Source organism: Chenopodium album, chromosome 6 (assembly GCF_948465745.1).
Source record: "Chenopodium album chromosome 6, dcCheAlbu1.1, whole genome shotgun sequence".
Lineage (NCBI taxonomy): Eukaryota > Viridiplantae > Streptophyta > Magnoliopsida > Caryophyllales > Amaranthaceae > Chenopodium > Chenopodium album.
In genome coordinates this window covers 67,227,348-67,244,469 of record NC_137839.1, presented here as the reverse complement: position 1 = coordinate 67,244,469, position 17,122 = coordinate 67,227,348, and the positions used below count along the sequence as shown (strand labels likewise).

Below are 17,122 nucleotides of genomic sequence, written 5' to 3'. Positions count from 1 at the left end.
AAGCCTGTGCCGTTATTCTATACAGATGGAACTCTCTACAATGGTAATCTACTAATGAATACTGTGACAACTGACAAGTGACTACTACTGTGTCAACAAACAAATCCCTAACGCACCCACCCTTACACAGTAGGAAATAAGATGTCTACAAATGAATGGACAAAGTTTCCGTATGAACTGCTTTTACATAATACAATCAGCAAACAATATCATCAAACCGATAATAAAAATGAATTGATCGTGTATTCGTGTGCAAGTAAGAGTGCTATCGTTGAGTTGAATGAGTATAAGGAGCGTTTCTTCTATTTACATTACTTCTTGTTCTTGCTCCTGGGAATATTACAGGTCTGCAGCATACAAGAGCAAACAGCAACTCCATTGTAAACACTATCATACTGAGCCAAACAAATAAAGTTCTTCTCCAATACCATAGGATACGTTTAAAGAATGGAAGTCTAGATTCCAGATGTACAAACACATCATATACTTCAGGGATACCAGCTGCCGGCCGAAATTCTGCTCTTTGTTCCATTGTTATCTTCAAACAAGCAGTAGGAATGACCCCCTCTTTGTACCCACTGAACTTCAACTTCAAAGTTTGGGTCTCGGACAGATAACCAGCAACAAGAGGAACAATCTTGAAAAATGTCAACAGTAGGCGAAGTGGCTGGCTTTTAAATTCCAACATGCATGGATGGCTGAAACTGCCAAGGGTTTTACCATTTTCCGATAGGAATTCTACCCTCACCTGCAGACAATAACCAAGTCATTACATCCCTCTCATAAAGTAGACTACTTCTTTACTTCTTAAAACAGACCTTAGCTTCACAGTTAGCTTTGTTGTTATAGTGGTCAAACATTTATAGCACCATATTTGACTTCCTAAATCCAGTTATTCTAGCCAAATTTACCTCAAGTCCAAATGTGTGAACTCCACTATGTTCATTTGCTGACCAGCACCCAAAGACTGTCTCTAACTGAAATTCTATAGCTCAGGACAATCAACGAAAAGACTGCTATTGGCTTTGTGATTTAAAAATAAAAAATAAAAAATCCTTATGTTGGATTTAGACCAAAAGTGTTGCTTCTGTTGATATCCTTATGAGAGAAGCTTTGACTTGAAAGCTACTAAATTTCTCTGCATACAATTCTTAATTATACAGGAAAAAACCACTAGGGGCCGTTTAGTTCGCACGAGGTAATCGGAATGGAATGAACAAAGGAAAAGGAGGAGAATGGAATGAAAATATCTAAAATTTGTCATGTTGTTTGTTTTAAAACAAAGGGAAACAATCCCTCTATTCCCACCATCACACCACCACCACACAACCACCTAAGTCATTAGCTTTCCACCTTTTTCAGCCACCAAACCACTCGCCGCACCTCCCCCACCGTTCGCCGCCCTTCGCCAGATTCCCCGGTCCCTCGTCGACCCAGCGGAGGTCGTCCCTCCCCCGAAAACTTCCTTAGCCCAAAAAACCCTAGCACCGCTGAAACTCGTCGTGAAACTCGTCGAACGGCCCTCCCCCACCCTCGAAACCGTAGCGCCTACGGTTTCGATGGTGGGGGAGGACCGTTCGGCCGTTTAGCAGAGAAGAGGATGGGTTTTTTAGGTTTTTCGATGGTCGTGGAGGCTCGGGGAAGGGGCGGCGAACGTCGGTGGAGCCGTGGAGGTGCGACTTGGTGGTGGAGGAAAGGTATAAGGGTGGTGGCTAGGTGTGGGTGTGGTGTAGAGGGGTGGCTAAGGAAAGGGAATGGAAAAGTCTAGGGAGGGGGGGGGGGAATGAAGTTGGAAGGATTTGGGGTAATGGAGAGGGGAAAGGGAATGAAAGAAAGTGTTAAACAAACAACAACAAAGGGAATTGGGGCAGTTGATTCCCATTCCCTTTGTTGACAACCCCCAACCAAACGGCCCCTTAATTTAACTGTCTCAAGCAAGATTGGGAAATTCCTTGCATAAATTATTGTTTTCTTGCTCATGATGTCTAAGTTGGGTTTTTCTATTTGTGCGCAGATTTATCATTGTTTCCCTGAATCCAGCCATGGACTTCCTGACCAACTATGGCCTTTTGTGTCCTCTCTTTCTCTTCATCTTGAAGCACTGGATCACAACCCCTCTCTTATCATCTGAAGGAGTGAATTAGGTTAGTTTTCGTCTTGAATCTAGCCTAGAATTTCTTTCATCATAATCTTGTAGAACGCCAAGGTCAGTCAGAAGTTAATTTATACTCCTATAGTTCTTCCATCTTAAAATAGTTGTAATAATAAGAGTTTTAGGCTACCAATTAGAGAGTGACAGAAGCACAGAACCTTAAAAGGCAGAATAATTTATTGTTTAAAATTCCGAAAAAATAAACATACCAGCAAAACTGTGACTTCTCCATACTATCTTCACTTACACTGTCAGCTAACTATATCAGTCATAATCTAAAACTTAGCCAACCACAAGTCAAAGGGCGTTAAAAGTTTTTTTGACATCATCTCAAAACATATAAACAAAAATCATTACTTAAGGCTTCGTAACACATCATTACACTTTGTTTCGATGTCAATATATGAGGGAAAAGAAGGGGAGGGCAAGAGGAAGTGGAGGGGGAAGATGGAGTTCCAATTCCCTCCAAATCTCTCCAATTTTGGAGGAATAGTGTTTATTAAAGGAGGGCAAATGGATCCCACTCCTTCCTTCACCCAACCCCTAATCCAAACAAGGAAAACTTGTTCCCCTCACTATCCCTCCCCTCTTTTTTTATCCATTTCCTCTAATCCAAACAAAGTGTTAATCTGATTAGGACCAACTTCTTCCAGTTTCCAAGTGCAGAACAGAACACAAAGGGGGTACTCCCAATTGTAACGTTACTCTAGAATCTTATTCTACAACAATAACCATAGTCACTGAGGCACGAGAAAAGAGGCGGATGGGATAAAAAAAAAAAAAAAAAAAAAAAAAACACGAGAAGCTTGCAGAACACAAATATGATTGACACTAATTGTAAATAGACAAGGAAGAAAAGGAAGCAACATAATTGCATCACTTGTACTGCAAAGCCATGGTGTCAAAAAGATGTTCATAAAACCAATAGTCAACCAAATAGACCATAAGCAAATTAACAGAGAGGAATGCTAGAAAAAAAACTAAATGTATTGGACAATTACAACACTTTCCATTAATGATCCCAAAGCAAAAGAAAAAAATAGTTCTTGCAAAGTACAGATTGAGTACCAACACTATATTATAAAAAAGAAAATCTACCATCATAACGAAGGAAAATAAAGAAAATTGTGGTGTGAACAAATCATATGATATGAGTTGAGCAGCATTGTTCCAATTGTCAGCAGAATAGAGCAGAACACTTCAGGTTCAAACATAAATAAAAAACCACTACAATCAACTTATAACTAAGGGTCTGTTCTCTTCGACTTATTTTCAGTTCAGTTCAATTCCTAATTTCCTTCTCTCATAAATATTCAATTCAGTTCAGTTTCTAATTTCCTTCTCTCATAAAATATTTAGTTCAGTTCAGTTTCTAATTTCGTTCCATTCCAATCAGTTCAGTCAGCTCAGTAAATCTAAAAAGGAACTAAGGCTGAAGCACTACCAAGTCACTACCAACTAACACAATAAGGCAATAAAAATCACATACAACCAACTCAACCAAAATAAAGACCATTACTCATAATCTATGCCCAGAATATTAGAGTATTAAATAAATGAACACTCAGAAGACGAGAGCTTTCACAAGGGAAATGTACCTGAAAGACTCCCAGATTTCTATTATAATCCGACTCTGGCAAAACCATGGTAACAGTAGCCTGCAACTTATGATTTGGAGGTATAACCCTGGCATATCCAACAGCATTAACATCCTCATATTTGTCCCTCCATTCTTCAGTCGGACAACTAATAATAGGCACGAAAGCAACCGGCTTGCTTTTCGTGTAGTCAAAATTCAATCCCTGCTTCAACAGGAATGGCTCTTCAACAAAACAATATCTCATCATCAACCCACCAATCACAAATGCACCAATCAACAAACCCACTAAAATGGAGCACACATAAACTGACCAAAACAATCCCCAACCGCAACGCAACACGAGCTTCAACCATGATTTATGCTCATTCAACCATTCAGACATATATGGACTCAATGTATCACCAACAAGATTCCACCATTTAGTTAATTTTCCAATCAAATAACCCTTACCAAGCCCAATTATAAGCAATGGATTCACAGCAAATAAGCAAGAATAATAAAGTACCCAAAAAGGGAAACTAATAACATTAATCAACAAATTAAATTGAAACCCAATTGCTTTAATTAACAATTCAGCAAGAATACCCAATGAACCAAACTGCCCATCATCATTTTCCCTCTCCCTCGCCGTCAATGAACTGAACTGCCCATCATCATTTTCCCTCTTCCTCACCGCCTCCGCCGCCGATGAACTAAACTGTCCATCATCATTTTCCCTCTCCCTCGCTGTCGCCGCGGATGAACTTAACTGCCCATCATCATTTTCCCTCTTCCTCACCATCTCCTTCGCCGGCGGCGACAGTGGCGCCGTCGATTTTTCTGGTTTTTCGTCGGTAGTCACCGTAGAACTCTCATTTTCGACGGTTTCCGACGTCAATTCGGTTTTATCTGAATCCAATTTCTGGGTGTTACTCTCAAAATTATTTAATTTTCGATTTCTCAGAGACTTGCGACGGCGGAGACCTGCTGCTGAGACACTTGAATTGGGGGAAGAGGAGAGAGAATGTGAGAATTGAGAGGTTGAAGGAGAATCATCGGGAGTATCTGGGCAATCGTAGAAGGGGAATTCATCGGAAGCGTCGAGGAATTCGTCGTCTTCATCGGTTGATTTTGCATCTTCCATTAATGAATTTAGAGAAGATTGGGTTTTTGGGTTGAAGTGATTAGGGTTCTTCGTGGGATTGATTTGGCGGGTAAGATAGAACAGATTTTAATTGAATAATTTTGGGAAAACAGAATTGCTTGATCGTTATCGTATAGATCATTATGAAGAGGTCAATGGGGACATGAACCAATTGGTTTTGCTATATTAGTGATTTAGGCTTCTTCTCTTCGGCTTATTTTCAATTAAGTTTCTAATTTGCTTCTCAAAATATTCAGTTTTATTCGGTAAATGAGAACATGTCTTACACTTGATAGGGATTACGCTTGTTAGATCCTTCACAACACACAATTGGGAAAAACCACCATTCTAAACTGAGTTTGAATCCGAATTAGCTCAAATAGTGAAGTGGGCGAAACACAAGAAGAATATTTTAAAAAAAATGGTATGTGAGTTATGAGTTTGTACTTCTCGTTAAAGAGCTTTTGAAGTAGCTTTTAGCTTATTGAGTCTTTATAGACCAAACAAAGAAGCTAATTTGAGTATTTGGTAAATAGTTTCGCAATTTCTATGTTACTCCTGGAGCACCATGCACATGGTGCTCCAGATTTATAAAACTTATGTTATTTCAGCCTGATTTACCAAAATTTGTAAATCAGCGCTTTTCGTGGGCCCCACAGCGTACTTCATATTATTTTTATATTCGTTTCTACTGTTTGTCGTTAAAGACGGATATGTGCCGTTATGGTGGGCCCTTAAACTCGTCAATTAACGTCGTTAACAACAAACGGGAAAGAAACATTTTTAAAAGTAAAAACATCTATCTTGGAACGCCATTGTCATCCCAAATTCCCAATTGCTATCATTCAGATCTGTTGGAAGATCAGTCTATGGTAACGACTATGACAAAAGGGAAGGTTGTCGATCTACTGAAATAACCTGCATACCCTTAATTCCAGGTATTTCACTTCGATTTGAATGTACTTGTTAGATCTGTGGTTGGGTATCGTGTGTTGAACGGATTGATTTATTTGATACAAAATTATATGATTGTTAATTTTCTGGATACTACTACCCAATTTTGGCAATTTGTAGAATATAATGGTGTGTGGTAGAAGATGGTAATTCAGGGTCTTGTCTGTTATTTTATCAGGTGCATCATTATTTTCAATACATTAGGGAGACGTCAATTATATGTTCCTAAAAGTTATTTTATGTTTTTGTATGATATTATATGTTCCTATTTGTAATTACATGCTCAGATATGTTAAATTAATCAGATCAGCATCTTAATTTATTTGATTAAGAAGTTTAGTAATTATGCTGTCATGTTTTGTTTAATTCTGTATAATGCATACATTTTGTAATTACATGCTCAGATATGTTAAATTAATCAGATCAGCATCTTAATTTATTTGATTAAGAAGTTTAGTAATTATGCTGTCATGTTTTGTTTAATTCTGTATAATGCATACATTTTGTTATTTAGTATGATCAATTCAAGCTAGTGTCTGATTTGTTTGGTTGTATCATTTTTATGTTCATAATGATGTTGTATTTCCCCAATTTATTTAATTTCGGTTTGTTTGTGCGCTTAAACTATGGTTTCACTACTTGTTTGTGACTCAATTATGTTCATGTTGATTGGGCCTAAACTATATGGTATGATGTTTTGCATTTGCCTATACTATTTTATTGTTCATATTGATGGTGTCTTTTGATATTATCTTAAGGCTGTGTCAATTTTTGTTTGATTAGTTCATTCAATCTATATTTTTACAATGGTCTGAAGATTTGAAATAGTTATTAAACATCAATACACAATGGATGAGAATAGTAATGGAACAAGTGAGATTGAGGACACAGTAACCATCAGTGATCTTACGTCAGAATGTGATGTTCCTGTTGTGGTTGGTGAGGCAGGGCCCTCTTCGGAGTGTGTACCTAGTTCTTTGATTATGTCTCCAATTAAGACCATAGAGACAGTGGAAACAATAGTCTCAACCAATAAGGTTTCTGTGTATGCTACCGTTGAAAGTCCTAAAGTTGGTATGGTATTTAAATCATGGAAAGAGGTTGAGTCATATTACAAAGAGTATGCTCAGCAACAAGGATTTGGTGTTACTAGGTGTCAAGGATATATGTCGAAGAAGAATAAGGAGAGGCGGGGGACTACTTGGAGGTGTGAATGTTGGGGTTACCCTGATACGAGGGCTAGGCGTGCAGCGAACAAGAGGGCTAAGTCTATGGATGTCAGTGGGACTGGTATAGTCGATGGACTCATTGGTGAGGATGAACTTTCTCGCTCAAAAAGGACATCTAAGAAATGTGAGTGTGGTGCCATGATATATGCTAGTGTCAATGCAGAGGGTCTTTGGGAGTTGCGAAAGGTTTGCCTTGTACATGTGCATAAAGTTTCCCCGACTAAGTCCAAGCTAGTGAAGGAATATCGTATGAAAAAGTTAACAACAAACGTTAGGAAGAATTTAATACACTTCTATGACGAGGGTGTCCCAGTAACCCAGATACATGGCTGTTTGGGGTTGGACAAAACTGAAGAAATTGTGCCTACAGTAAAGGATTTACAACATGAGGTCTACAAGGAGAGAAGGGCGCACTTGAATTTGGCAGGTGGTGATTGTGCTCCTATGATGGAGTACTTTGAGAAGATGCAAGCCGATAACTCTAAGTTCTATCACACACACCGTCGGGATGAGGATGGCCGGATGAAAGATGTGATGTGGGTGGATGCTCGTAGTAGGGCGGCTTTTGAGTATTTCGGAGATGTTGTGTGCATGGACGCCACATATCTTACAAATGAATATGAGCTCCCCTTTATTAATATTGTAGGTGTCAATCATCATGGCCAATCAATATTGTTGGGGTGTGCTCTCGTGTCACATGAAGATACGGACACATATTCTTGGTTTGTACGTCAATGGTTGGCTTGCATAAGTAGCAACCCACCTAATGCAATCTTAACTGATCAAGCGGCTGCTATTCGTAAGGCACTGTCTCTAGAGATGCCTCAAGCACGCCACAGATGGTGCATCTGGCATATAATGCAGAAAATTCCGGAAAAGCTAGGGAAGTGTGATGGGTAAGTATCATGGTCAACTATTTGGGTAGTTGTTTTCATATATTGCTTTTGTTAATGGATTGATTCTATATTTATTATATGTGATGCATTCCTGCCTGCCTCCATCAAAATTTACTAGCTCTGTTCAATGTATTAGCCCACGTCAGTAATTCTTTTTTTGCGGCCGTTGCAATGCATGTAGGTACCCTATATCCCAACTGGACTATGTTTTCAAACACTGTTCTGATGCTCTCCTTTTGTATTATTGTGTGGTCAGTTATGAAGGGAATCCATTTATTTTAAATGCCCTGTCTGTTTTAGGAGTCTCCTCACACTTCATATAACTAAAACCTTTTTTACCCCTAGCTGCTTCTCTTCTTGTATGTGTGTGATTGTGTTGCAGTTCTGTGTGTAGATTAACACACACAACACAAACTGTTAGTATAGCTATATGTCTAATAGGCTGATATTGTTTAATGATGGTGTTTTTGCACTGCTTGATATCCTAATTTTGCAGTTACAATGACTTTAAAAGCCCATTGAAGAAAGTCATTTATGAGAGTTATACAAAGGAGGAATTTGAGACTCGATGGAACTCTCTCATTACTCAACACAAATTGGAGGAAAATGATTGGTTAGCTGATTTGTATGAGGAGAGGCATATGTGGGTACCTGCCTTCATGAAACAACATTTTTGGGCTGGGATGAAGACAACTCAACGTGTCGAAAGCATTAATAGCTTCTTTGATGGTTATGTCAATAGGAACACACTGTTGCATGAGTTCCCTGTGAAGTATAATAGGGCAATGACGAAACGTGTTCGTGATGAAAACGATGTCGATGCCAGGTGTTCCAAGTACGAGAGACGTTTAGTTAGTGGGTTTAAGGCGGAGAAGATGTTTCAGAAGATATACACGGACACAAAATTTCAAGAAATTCAAAAGGAATGTTCTCGTTTGATGTATGTTTACCCCCGTGAAGAGCGCGTTCTGCAAGACAATGTTGTCCAGTATCTTTTGGAGGATCGGGATGGATTATTCCCGAAGGATCGAAGCAGGAAAAAATAACTGATCAACGCAGATTATTATGTGTTACCTTTAATGTGGAAACAAAGGAGATTACTTGTGATTGTGCGAAGTTCGAAACCTTTGGAATTTTGTGCAAGCACTGCATTCGTGTGTTAGACCAAAATCTTGTGTTCGAGATTCCACAGAAGTACATACTTGAGAGGTGGAGAAAGGACATAGTGAGGAGGCACACAAGAGTAAAGGTGTCATACTATGACCCTTCTGATACAATTGAGATCAAACGTTTCAACAAAATGATGACCAAGTTCGAGTCCATTTGTGAGGATGCCTCTACAATGGATGATCCGACTGTTGATTTGGTAATGGAGAGGCTTACACAGCTTTCTACTGAAGTATTAGAGGCAAGGGCAACATTACAAAGCCTGAAAAATCCACCAAATGTGCCCAAAAATGACATACCTCCATCTGAGATTGGGTCCAATAACGCTCTAGCAGATTTAACCCCTCCATCTGTCACTAAAGTTACTGCAATTGAAACAAATGCCAACACTGACTTGATTACAGATCCAAAGACACGGAAAAAACACGTGGTCGTCCCAAGAGTACCAGGTACAAGTCCTACGCCGAGACTGGATACAAAAAACCTCAAATCGATACACAAGAGCATGATCCTGCGGAAAAAAAAAAAAACAGGTACCTGTTTCCCTTCTCTTTAATTATCAGATTTATGAATTCATGCTACGAAACGTCCGATTGTTTATTCCACTATGCAGGCGGTGAAGCGCAAAGTTGCTTTGAGTGAGGAACAGGTTGCAGAAGAAACCCCGATCGTTCCGGTAATTGACTCACTTTACTGTTGTTATGGGTAAACTAGACACGACGTGTGATATGTATGCTAATTTATTTGTGTTGCATTTTGCACTGCTCACAGCAGGTGAAAAGAAAACGCAATGGCAAAACTAAGAAAAAGGACCCAAATAATGCTAACGTCTAGGAATGCAACGACAACAGTGCTGCAGCAACACCAGCTGACGATGACCTACTACTAAGGAATTTCGTGGGTTGGTCTTCCCCATCGAACGCCTTTTGAAATGGGATTAATATGATGGTCGTTTAACCTTGTAGACTTATCTTAAAGTAGTTACTATGATATCAATGAGTAGAACTTATTCGTGCTTTATGTGTAAGGATTTGAATTAGTGATCTGATTCTTAGTTATGATTTTACTTTGTACTTGCTACACTAGACTTGCTATGTGATTCAAGTATTTTGTTCTTCATGGCCTTCATCTCCGATTCGGCCCCCTAAACAACTCTCCAGTAGACAATTACTTAATATAATGTACACTTATTCATAGTATATACATATATTATATTCAAATCCGTCACTTATTCAAGTATAGTTTTTATTAAACCAGGAGCAACAAATTTTTAAAAAAAAAACACAACATATAGCTCAAATCCAAATAGGCTCATATTATTATTACTTATTTGGGAAATACTAACTTGCTAAATTCCAACCACATCGTGACCGTATATTGGATCACTATGTGATCCAGATTTGGACTACTCCATTACGGGTCCGTCTTAGTTTTGTTTTATTTTGAGTCGGAGGACCTAGTAAAATCACATACCATTAACCAAACGACCCAAAGTTGAATATTTTTCCTCACTTTGGATATCGTGGTCCTTTTGAAATTTGAATCGAAATACTAAAAGTTATAATGTTTTTCGGCCCAAACCAAAAATCTCATTCTTAAAGATGACTTATTCTGTTTTGCAGCCCAAGTTGACTTGTAACAAAATCATGTACACAATAGTGGTTTTTTTAAAATCAAACAATTATCTGAACAAATTAATGGATCATTTAAATTAATCTATAACAATTTTGGTGTTATAAATTTGGCACCTGTTTATATAAAAAAAAATTGTTAACACAAATTAATACTTAGATTAACATAATAGTCCTTGCCAAATTTCACATCCACAAAATATTGGGCCGGTTTTCATTACAGATCCGTAGTACAAGTAATTTGGCCAAATTTAGGTAACATCAAAAGCAATTTGGCCCACCACAGCCCAACTCTTAGAAACACGGGTGACCTAATCAAAGTAGACTTATGACTAACACACATCACATAATCCTTACCTAATCGCATAAGATAGCACATTAACAAACTATAATTACTGATTGACTTATGTTAATACTACATAATAAAGTGCTAAAATAGACCATTCGCTTAAACACTATGAACAGGTGACAGGGTGTCGTATCCCCTAATCAAAAGTAATTACCTAAATCTCTAACTAAAGTAGATAGGGAAGTAGGGTCGAACTCCACAGGGAAACAGGTCTTTTTAATTCTAATTAATTATTATAATCTAAATTATCTAAGTAACCAATAATTTTAGGTATGAATTCTATACTACGAAGAATAAGTTTAGGGAGAAAAGAAACAATAATAAGGAAGCCTAGGGTCACTGGTTCACCAATAATTAATATTCCAGGATAGAACGAAGTAATTAATAATTAACAATGCACAGATAACATGATTAACAGACTCTCGCAATTTATTAATTAACATAGATCTAACAGGCTCTCGCAATTTACTAGACCTAAGTTCCTATTTAAAATAGCCTTTAACATTAAATTAACATCTGCTCGATTCATCAATTCAATATTGCTAAACATTCACAATCAAATTACATCTGCTCGATTCATAATCTAATTGCAAAGAATTAAAACAATTCAATAGGAAATTATCATGCAATATCAATAATAAATAATAACAAACTATCCCTTCATATTAATTATGGATCCCCATAAACCCTAGAATGGAACTACTCACTAATCATCATAACTAAGCCAATCAAGTAAATAATTAAAAGCATAATCAAGAAAGCAATTAAAATAGCTGAAATTAAAAGGGAAGAAATTGTACCAAGAATAAATATGGAATTAAAGGAAGTATTAAGAACAAAAGTTTAGAGAGAATTTAAGAGAGAGAAAATACTAAGTAGAGAGAGAAAGTCTAAGAAAGAAGGTAAACTAATAATTCCGTACATAATCGTATTTAAACCTTTCCTAAAACAAGAATTAAAACTAAACTAATCAGCTACTAAGAAAACACGCGCCCGATCGGGCGAAGGGCCGCCCGATCGGGCCCGCCTTTTCACTCTGCCCTTGCTTGGTATGCCGCGCCCGATCGAGCCTACGCTCACCCGATCGGGCGCGCTTCTTCCTGAGGCTTGCTTTTGCGTGCACTCGCCCGATCGGGCGTATGCTTGCCCGATCGGGCCCGGCTTCTTCTCTGAGGCTTGGATTTCGATTGGGCTCGATTCCTCGGCCCAATCTGGATTTCCTCATCGGGTCTTGATAAATTGATCCAATAGCCCCGGTATCACATACCGAGCTCTTAATCACCGGCTCTCACCGATCCTGGGCTTCAAGAGTGGTCGTGTCCTTCTAGCTTCCGTAGTCGATCCATAAAGCCCGGGAAAATGCTCCAAGAGTGCAATTTCCTGTAAAATACAACTAAAACTACGAAAACACTAGAACACACAAATTAGTAATAAAAGTGGCCAGAAAGAGCCAAAAACACTACTAATAACGACCAAGGGACGGGGATAAAACACTATATAAAATGGACATATCAAACTCCCCCAAGCCAAACCTTTGCTTGTCCCTAAGCAAAGAGCTCATCAATGAACATATAAAACATACTTCACCCCAATAATCAAATCAAAAACCAACGATTCAAGGCAAATCTAATGAACACGCTTCAACATCAATCAATCTTATTCATCTAATCACCCTTCCTCCCCAACAATTGTCAAGTAAAGCAAACCACAAGAGCATATAGAATTCAAGACTAGTGCTCACACACTCAACTCTCATTTATGTGGCGAGTAAAGAATGTACTCGATCGCTCTCCAACCAACCCCTTTAATGTGAACAATGCCCTCCCAACTCACACTCTCGTGTGTATAAAAACATTGAACGCTCATCCTACTAGTCGACTCGAAATATGCCAAGTCATAACTTGCATTGATAAACAACACTTTCACATTTACATAACTTCTATGCACAAGGTCGGAAGGTCTTTTAAGCTTGTAATGTAAGGCTAGGGTAAAGGTAGGATAAATTTGGGATTATGTGAGAGAAAAGCTATGCTAAAAGGGAGCCAAATCCTAATAAACCCATGATAAAAAATAATGATCATACACATCTCCAACATAACCAACTCCAACAACAATCCGCCAAATATACTCCAAACAATATAAACAATCCCAACACTTACAATAATCACTCATAAAAATATGATAATATGGAACAAAAGTGAATAACAAACTTTGAACTCATAACTTGGAATATTTACATTGAAACCCAACTTTTTTTTTTCTTTTCTTTTGATTAACCTTCACTTAGAACATTTGAACATCAAACACTTTTTCTTTCTTAGAAGTTCACTTTCTTCTTTTTTTTCCAAATTTATCACTTTTTTTTTGAACTTCTTTTTTTCATCACACTTTTATTTTTTCTCAAATATATACAACTTTTAAACTCATCAAAACAAAAATATGATCAAGAACAAATTACTTCTCAAAACCCACCCAAATTGTGCAAATAATGTGCACACTACAAACTCCCTCACCTCACTCACTAATAGCTCCCCCAAGCCAAGCTTGGGACTAGTAACCAATGGGGCAATTAAGGCTTGTAATGTGGCTATAAACAATAAAAAGTCAAGGCAACAACATGGGTAGCAAGAAGGGAACAAATGTATCTAAATAAATCTGAAGGCTACCTAAAAGAATGAACGCCTTCGTCCTCCTCATGTGCATAATAATAAGTCATGAAACACTAGTCATAGTTGCAAATCAATACTCAAATTCATTGACATACCAGGAACTATGGAACTATCACACATTTCCTAACCAAATCAACTAGTCAAGCACTATATTCACAAGTAGTTGGGCAAAATTGACTCATGTTTAGGAACCCAAGCAATTAAACTTCAAATCATGACCAACAAATCCACAATATTCATCATCAAATACCAAGAATCAAAACAATTTTTCTCAAGTATGGGGCACAGGGAAGCATGATTCATAATTCATTGGAACGTATTTTTGAATTTTTTTATTTTTCAATTTTTTTTTTTTGTATTTTTATATATAAAGAAAGCAAATAAAACTAACCTAGGAAAGCAAATAAAAACTATACTAGAAAGCAAATAAAGAGAGAAAAGGAAAAGAATTACCAAGTGAAAGAACACCCCCCCAAGCCAAATCAAGCAATGCCTTCATTGACTTGGGAGAGTAGCCTACTCCTTATCCTCATCCATCCTCGAATAGCCCCCTCCGTGGCTAGAACCGGCTCCTCCATGGATAGAGCCACCACCTCCATACCCCGAACCATCTGCAAAGTAGTTAGGGTCCACATTCCCAGCCATACCCCCAAAAGGAGCATCACCCCCATATCCGTGAACCGAAGAGTAGTCCACATAAGTACCATACGCACCGGGGTGAGAATACCCTCCTTGGGGGTATTGGAACCAATCGGGAGTAAGTGAATCGGGAGGAATAGCCCCCCGACAGGTGTAATCATCATACATGGGATAAAGGCCCCTCCCTAAGTTCCTCTCTATGTAACCAACCCGCCCATCTAAGGTGCTTAACCTAGAGTCTAGGTTTCGCATCATACCCTCAACTCTCCCTTGCCCCGTCTCGATGCGGTCTAATTGGCTCCTAAAAGCCGAAAAGTCATATGGGGCATTGGGGTCGACGTTGTAATCGACCGAGGAAGTGGGTATGCCATAGGTGAAGGGTGGAGGTGGTTGGTAGTGTGGTGAATGGTGAATGGGGGAATGGTGGGGTTGTGGTGAAGGGTGAGGTGGTTGAACCTCACCTTGACCATTTATCTCGAAAGTATAAGAGGGCTTCCCCCTCTCAAATTTGGTCAAGGCGGGGTTGGGTAAGGTAAAGGCTTGGTCTCTCCTACCCGATTGTCGGTGGACTATCCACCAAGTATCACTCCCCACAGGTTGCACCCAGTTCAAACTCCCTAAATAGGGTAGGTCCATGAGGTTCGATCCCACAACTTTCCTATGCCCATCCGGGTTCCAACCTAGGTGTTTCCTAGCAATGTGGGTCACTAACCCCCCAAAATAAATAGGTGCCCTAGACCTACTAGCCTCGGCCGCATTAGCCGCCCTTTGGAAGTGATTGGCTATCCTATGGGGTATGTTCAATTTTTCATCGGTAGGAATTACATAGGATGCCAATAGTTCCAATTCATCTCTCCTAACATTTGCCGGTTCATGCCTCCCAAAAATAGTGAGGCCGGCAAATCTTTGCCAAAGTTTTGGGACGGGATGTTGAATCCACGTCCCTTTGGCATGCCGGAGGTTCACTAAATCCTCCCCAGTTAGCCTCTTATAGACCACGGCGGTGTGGTCTTGAGAGGGTTCAATTGGTTTATCCGATTTTAAATCAAACAACTTTCCAAATTCTTTAAGAGTTAGTCTCACATCGTTGTTTAACAATCGGAATTGTACATGAGTAATTAGTGCATTCATTTTAATAACATTAAAACTTGAAATATATTCCAATGTTAAGTAGTCATATGTATCATGGCACATTTGAAAGAAACCACTCATGCCTATACCTTTGAACAATTTTTCCAAATATTTATCTAGGCCTAACCTAACTAGTGTGGGATGATGAATAAAACGGGTAGAGATTACCTGGCGATCGATGAGGTTGACCATTCTAACCCGTTGCTCCTCCGAGGTAATGACAACCTCCTCCCATCCCGGAATTTGAAGATCCGGGTTGACCGTTGGTTGTGGTGACCTCGAACTCTCACCCCTTTGATTCCTTGAACATTTTGAGGCCATCTTCTTGTAAAATAGTAGGAAATTGAAGTTTTCTCTCTCTTAGGGTTTGAGAAAAGTTGAGAGAAAGTAGTGGAAAATTAGTGTAGATTGTAGAGGAAGATGAGAGGAGTTGGAATATGTAAGTATTTTTTAGTTTGGATGGAAGAATTGTAGGAGATCTTGAATTGAAGTGTAGGTTGAAGGTTTGAAAATGGAGGTTTTAGAGAGAGAAAGTGAAATGAAGAAGATAAAATAAGGAGAAAGTGAGGAAAGAAAGAAGAGAAAAGAAAATAAAGGGGTCGTGGCTGAAGGCGCGCCCGATCAGGCGAACAAACGATTTTCCAGAACTCCAATTGCGCGCCCGATCGGGCGAGCTCCGCCTGATCGGGCGCGAACACGAAGCAAAATTTCTCCACTTTGCTCGCCCGATCGGGCGAGCGTCGCCCGATATTTCTTTTCCTTCACTCGATTTTCCACAAAAATGTGCCCGATCGGGCGAAAATACCTCCGAATTCAACCCTGCTTGCGCGCCCGATCGGGCGAAAATAGGTTCGAATTCAACCTTGCTTGCGCGCCCGATCGGGCGTATTTGCGGCTGAAATCTTGGGTTGCTTGCGCGCCCGATCGGGCGAGCCTCGCCCGAGCCCAACTCGGCTGCACTCCTTTTTCTCCGATTTCTTTTCTTCTTCAAATTTTTCTAAGTCTTTATACCTGTCAAATTCATACCTGTACAACAACACTTATAACTGGTGAAATATCACTCTCCTCGCCTCTCTAAAATAAAAATCAAAAATAAGGAAAAGGGAAACTAGCCTAGAAAGCATGAAATACGGGTTGCCTCCCGCAAAGCGCTGGTTTATCTAGGTCCCGCACGACCTTCTTACCACCTTGAAGCTCTTGTTAGAAGTGGAGTTAGGAGAGTCTCCTCCACATCTCTAATGGTAGCACCTTCATGATACACTTTTAACCTTTGGCTATTTACCTTGAACTCTTCACCTTTGTCATTCACCAACTCCACCGAACCAAACTTGTTCACCTTTGTGACAGTGAAGGGACCGGACCACCTAGACTTCAACTTTCCTGGGAAAATCTTCAATCTAGAATTAAAGAGAAGGACCTTATCACCCGGTGCAAACTCTCTTGGTAAGATCCTCTTGTCATGCCAATTCTTGGTCTTCTCCTTGTAGATCCGCGCACTATCATATGCCGACAATCTAAACTCATCCAACTCATTGAGTTGAAGAAGTCTCTTCTTACCCGCGGCCTTAGAATCCATATTAAG

The 17,122-nt window shown here is 39.2% G+C and overlaps 2 protein-coding genes across 4 annotated transcripts; one reads left to right on the top strand and one right to left on the bottom strand.

Moving 5' to 3' along the window:
• Positions 1–94: 94 nt before the first annotated feature.
• On the bottom strand, positions 95–5,052 carry LOC145635047 (seipin-2-like). Its single transcript, XM_081686344.1, has 2 exons — positions 3,751–5,052; positions 95–748 (listed from the first exon to the last, which is right to left on the bottom strand). Exons 1-2 carry the CDS (start codon positions 4,873–4,875, stop codon positions 266–268), a joined length of 1,608 nt encoding a protein of 535 aa, XP_081542470.1. The 5' UTR covers positions 4,876–5,052; the 3' UTR covers positions 95–265.
• A 634-nt stretch (positions 5,053–5,686) lies between these two features.
• On the top strand, positions 5,687–10,255 carry LOC145635046 (protein FAR-RED IMPAIRED RESPONSE 1-like). Of its 3 annotated transcripts, none has more exons than XM_081686340.1 (4): positions 5,687–5,813; positions 6,613–7,954; positions 8,451–9,797; positions 9,893–10,255. In XM_081686340.1, exons 2-3 carry the CDS (start codon positions 6,678–6,680, stop codon positions 8,998–9,000), a joined length of 1,827 nt encoding a protein of 608 aa, XP_081542466.1. In that variant the 5' UTR covers positions 5,687–5,813; positions 6,613–6,677; the 3' UTR covers positions 9,001–9,797; positions 9,893–10,255. The 3 variants fall into 3 exon arrangements, with proteins under 3 accessions (XP_081542466.1, XP_081542469.1, XP_081542468.1); XM_081686343.1 differs by having other exon boundaries at positions 5,698–7,954; positions 8,451–9,654; positions 9,735–9,797; XM_081686342.1 differs by having other exon boundaries at positions 5,698–7,954; positions 9,896–10,255.
• Positions 10,256–17,122: the final 6,867 nt, after the last annotated feature.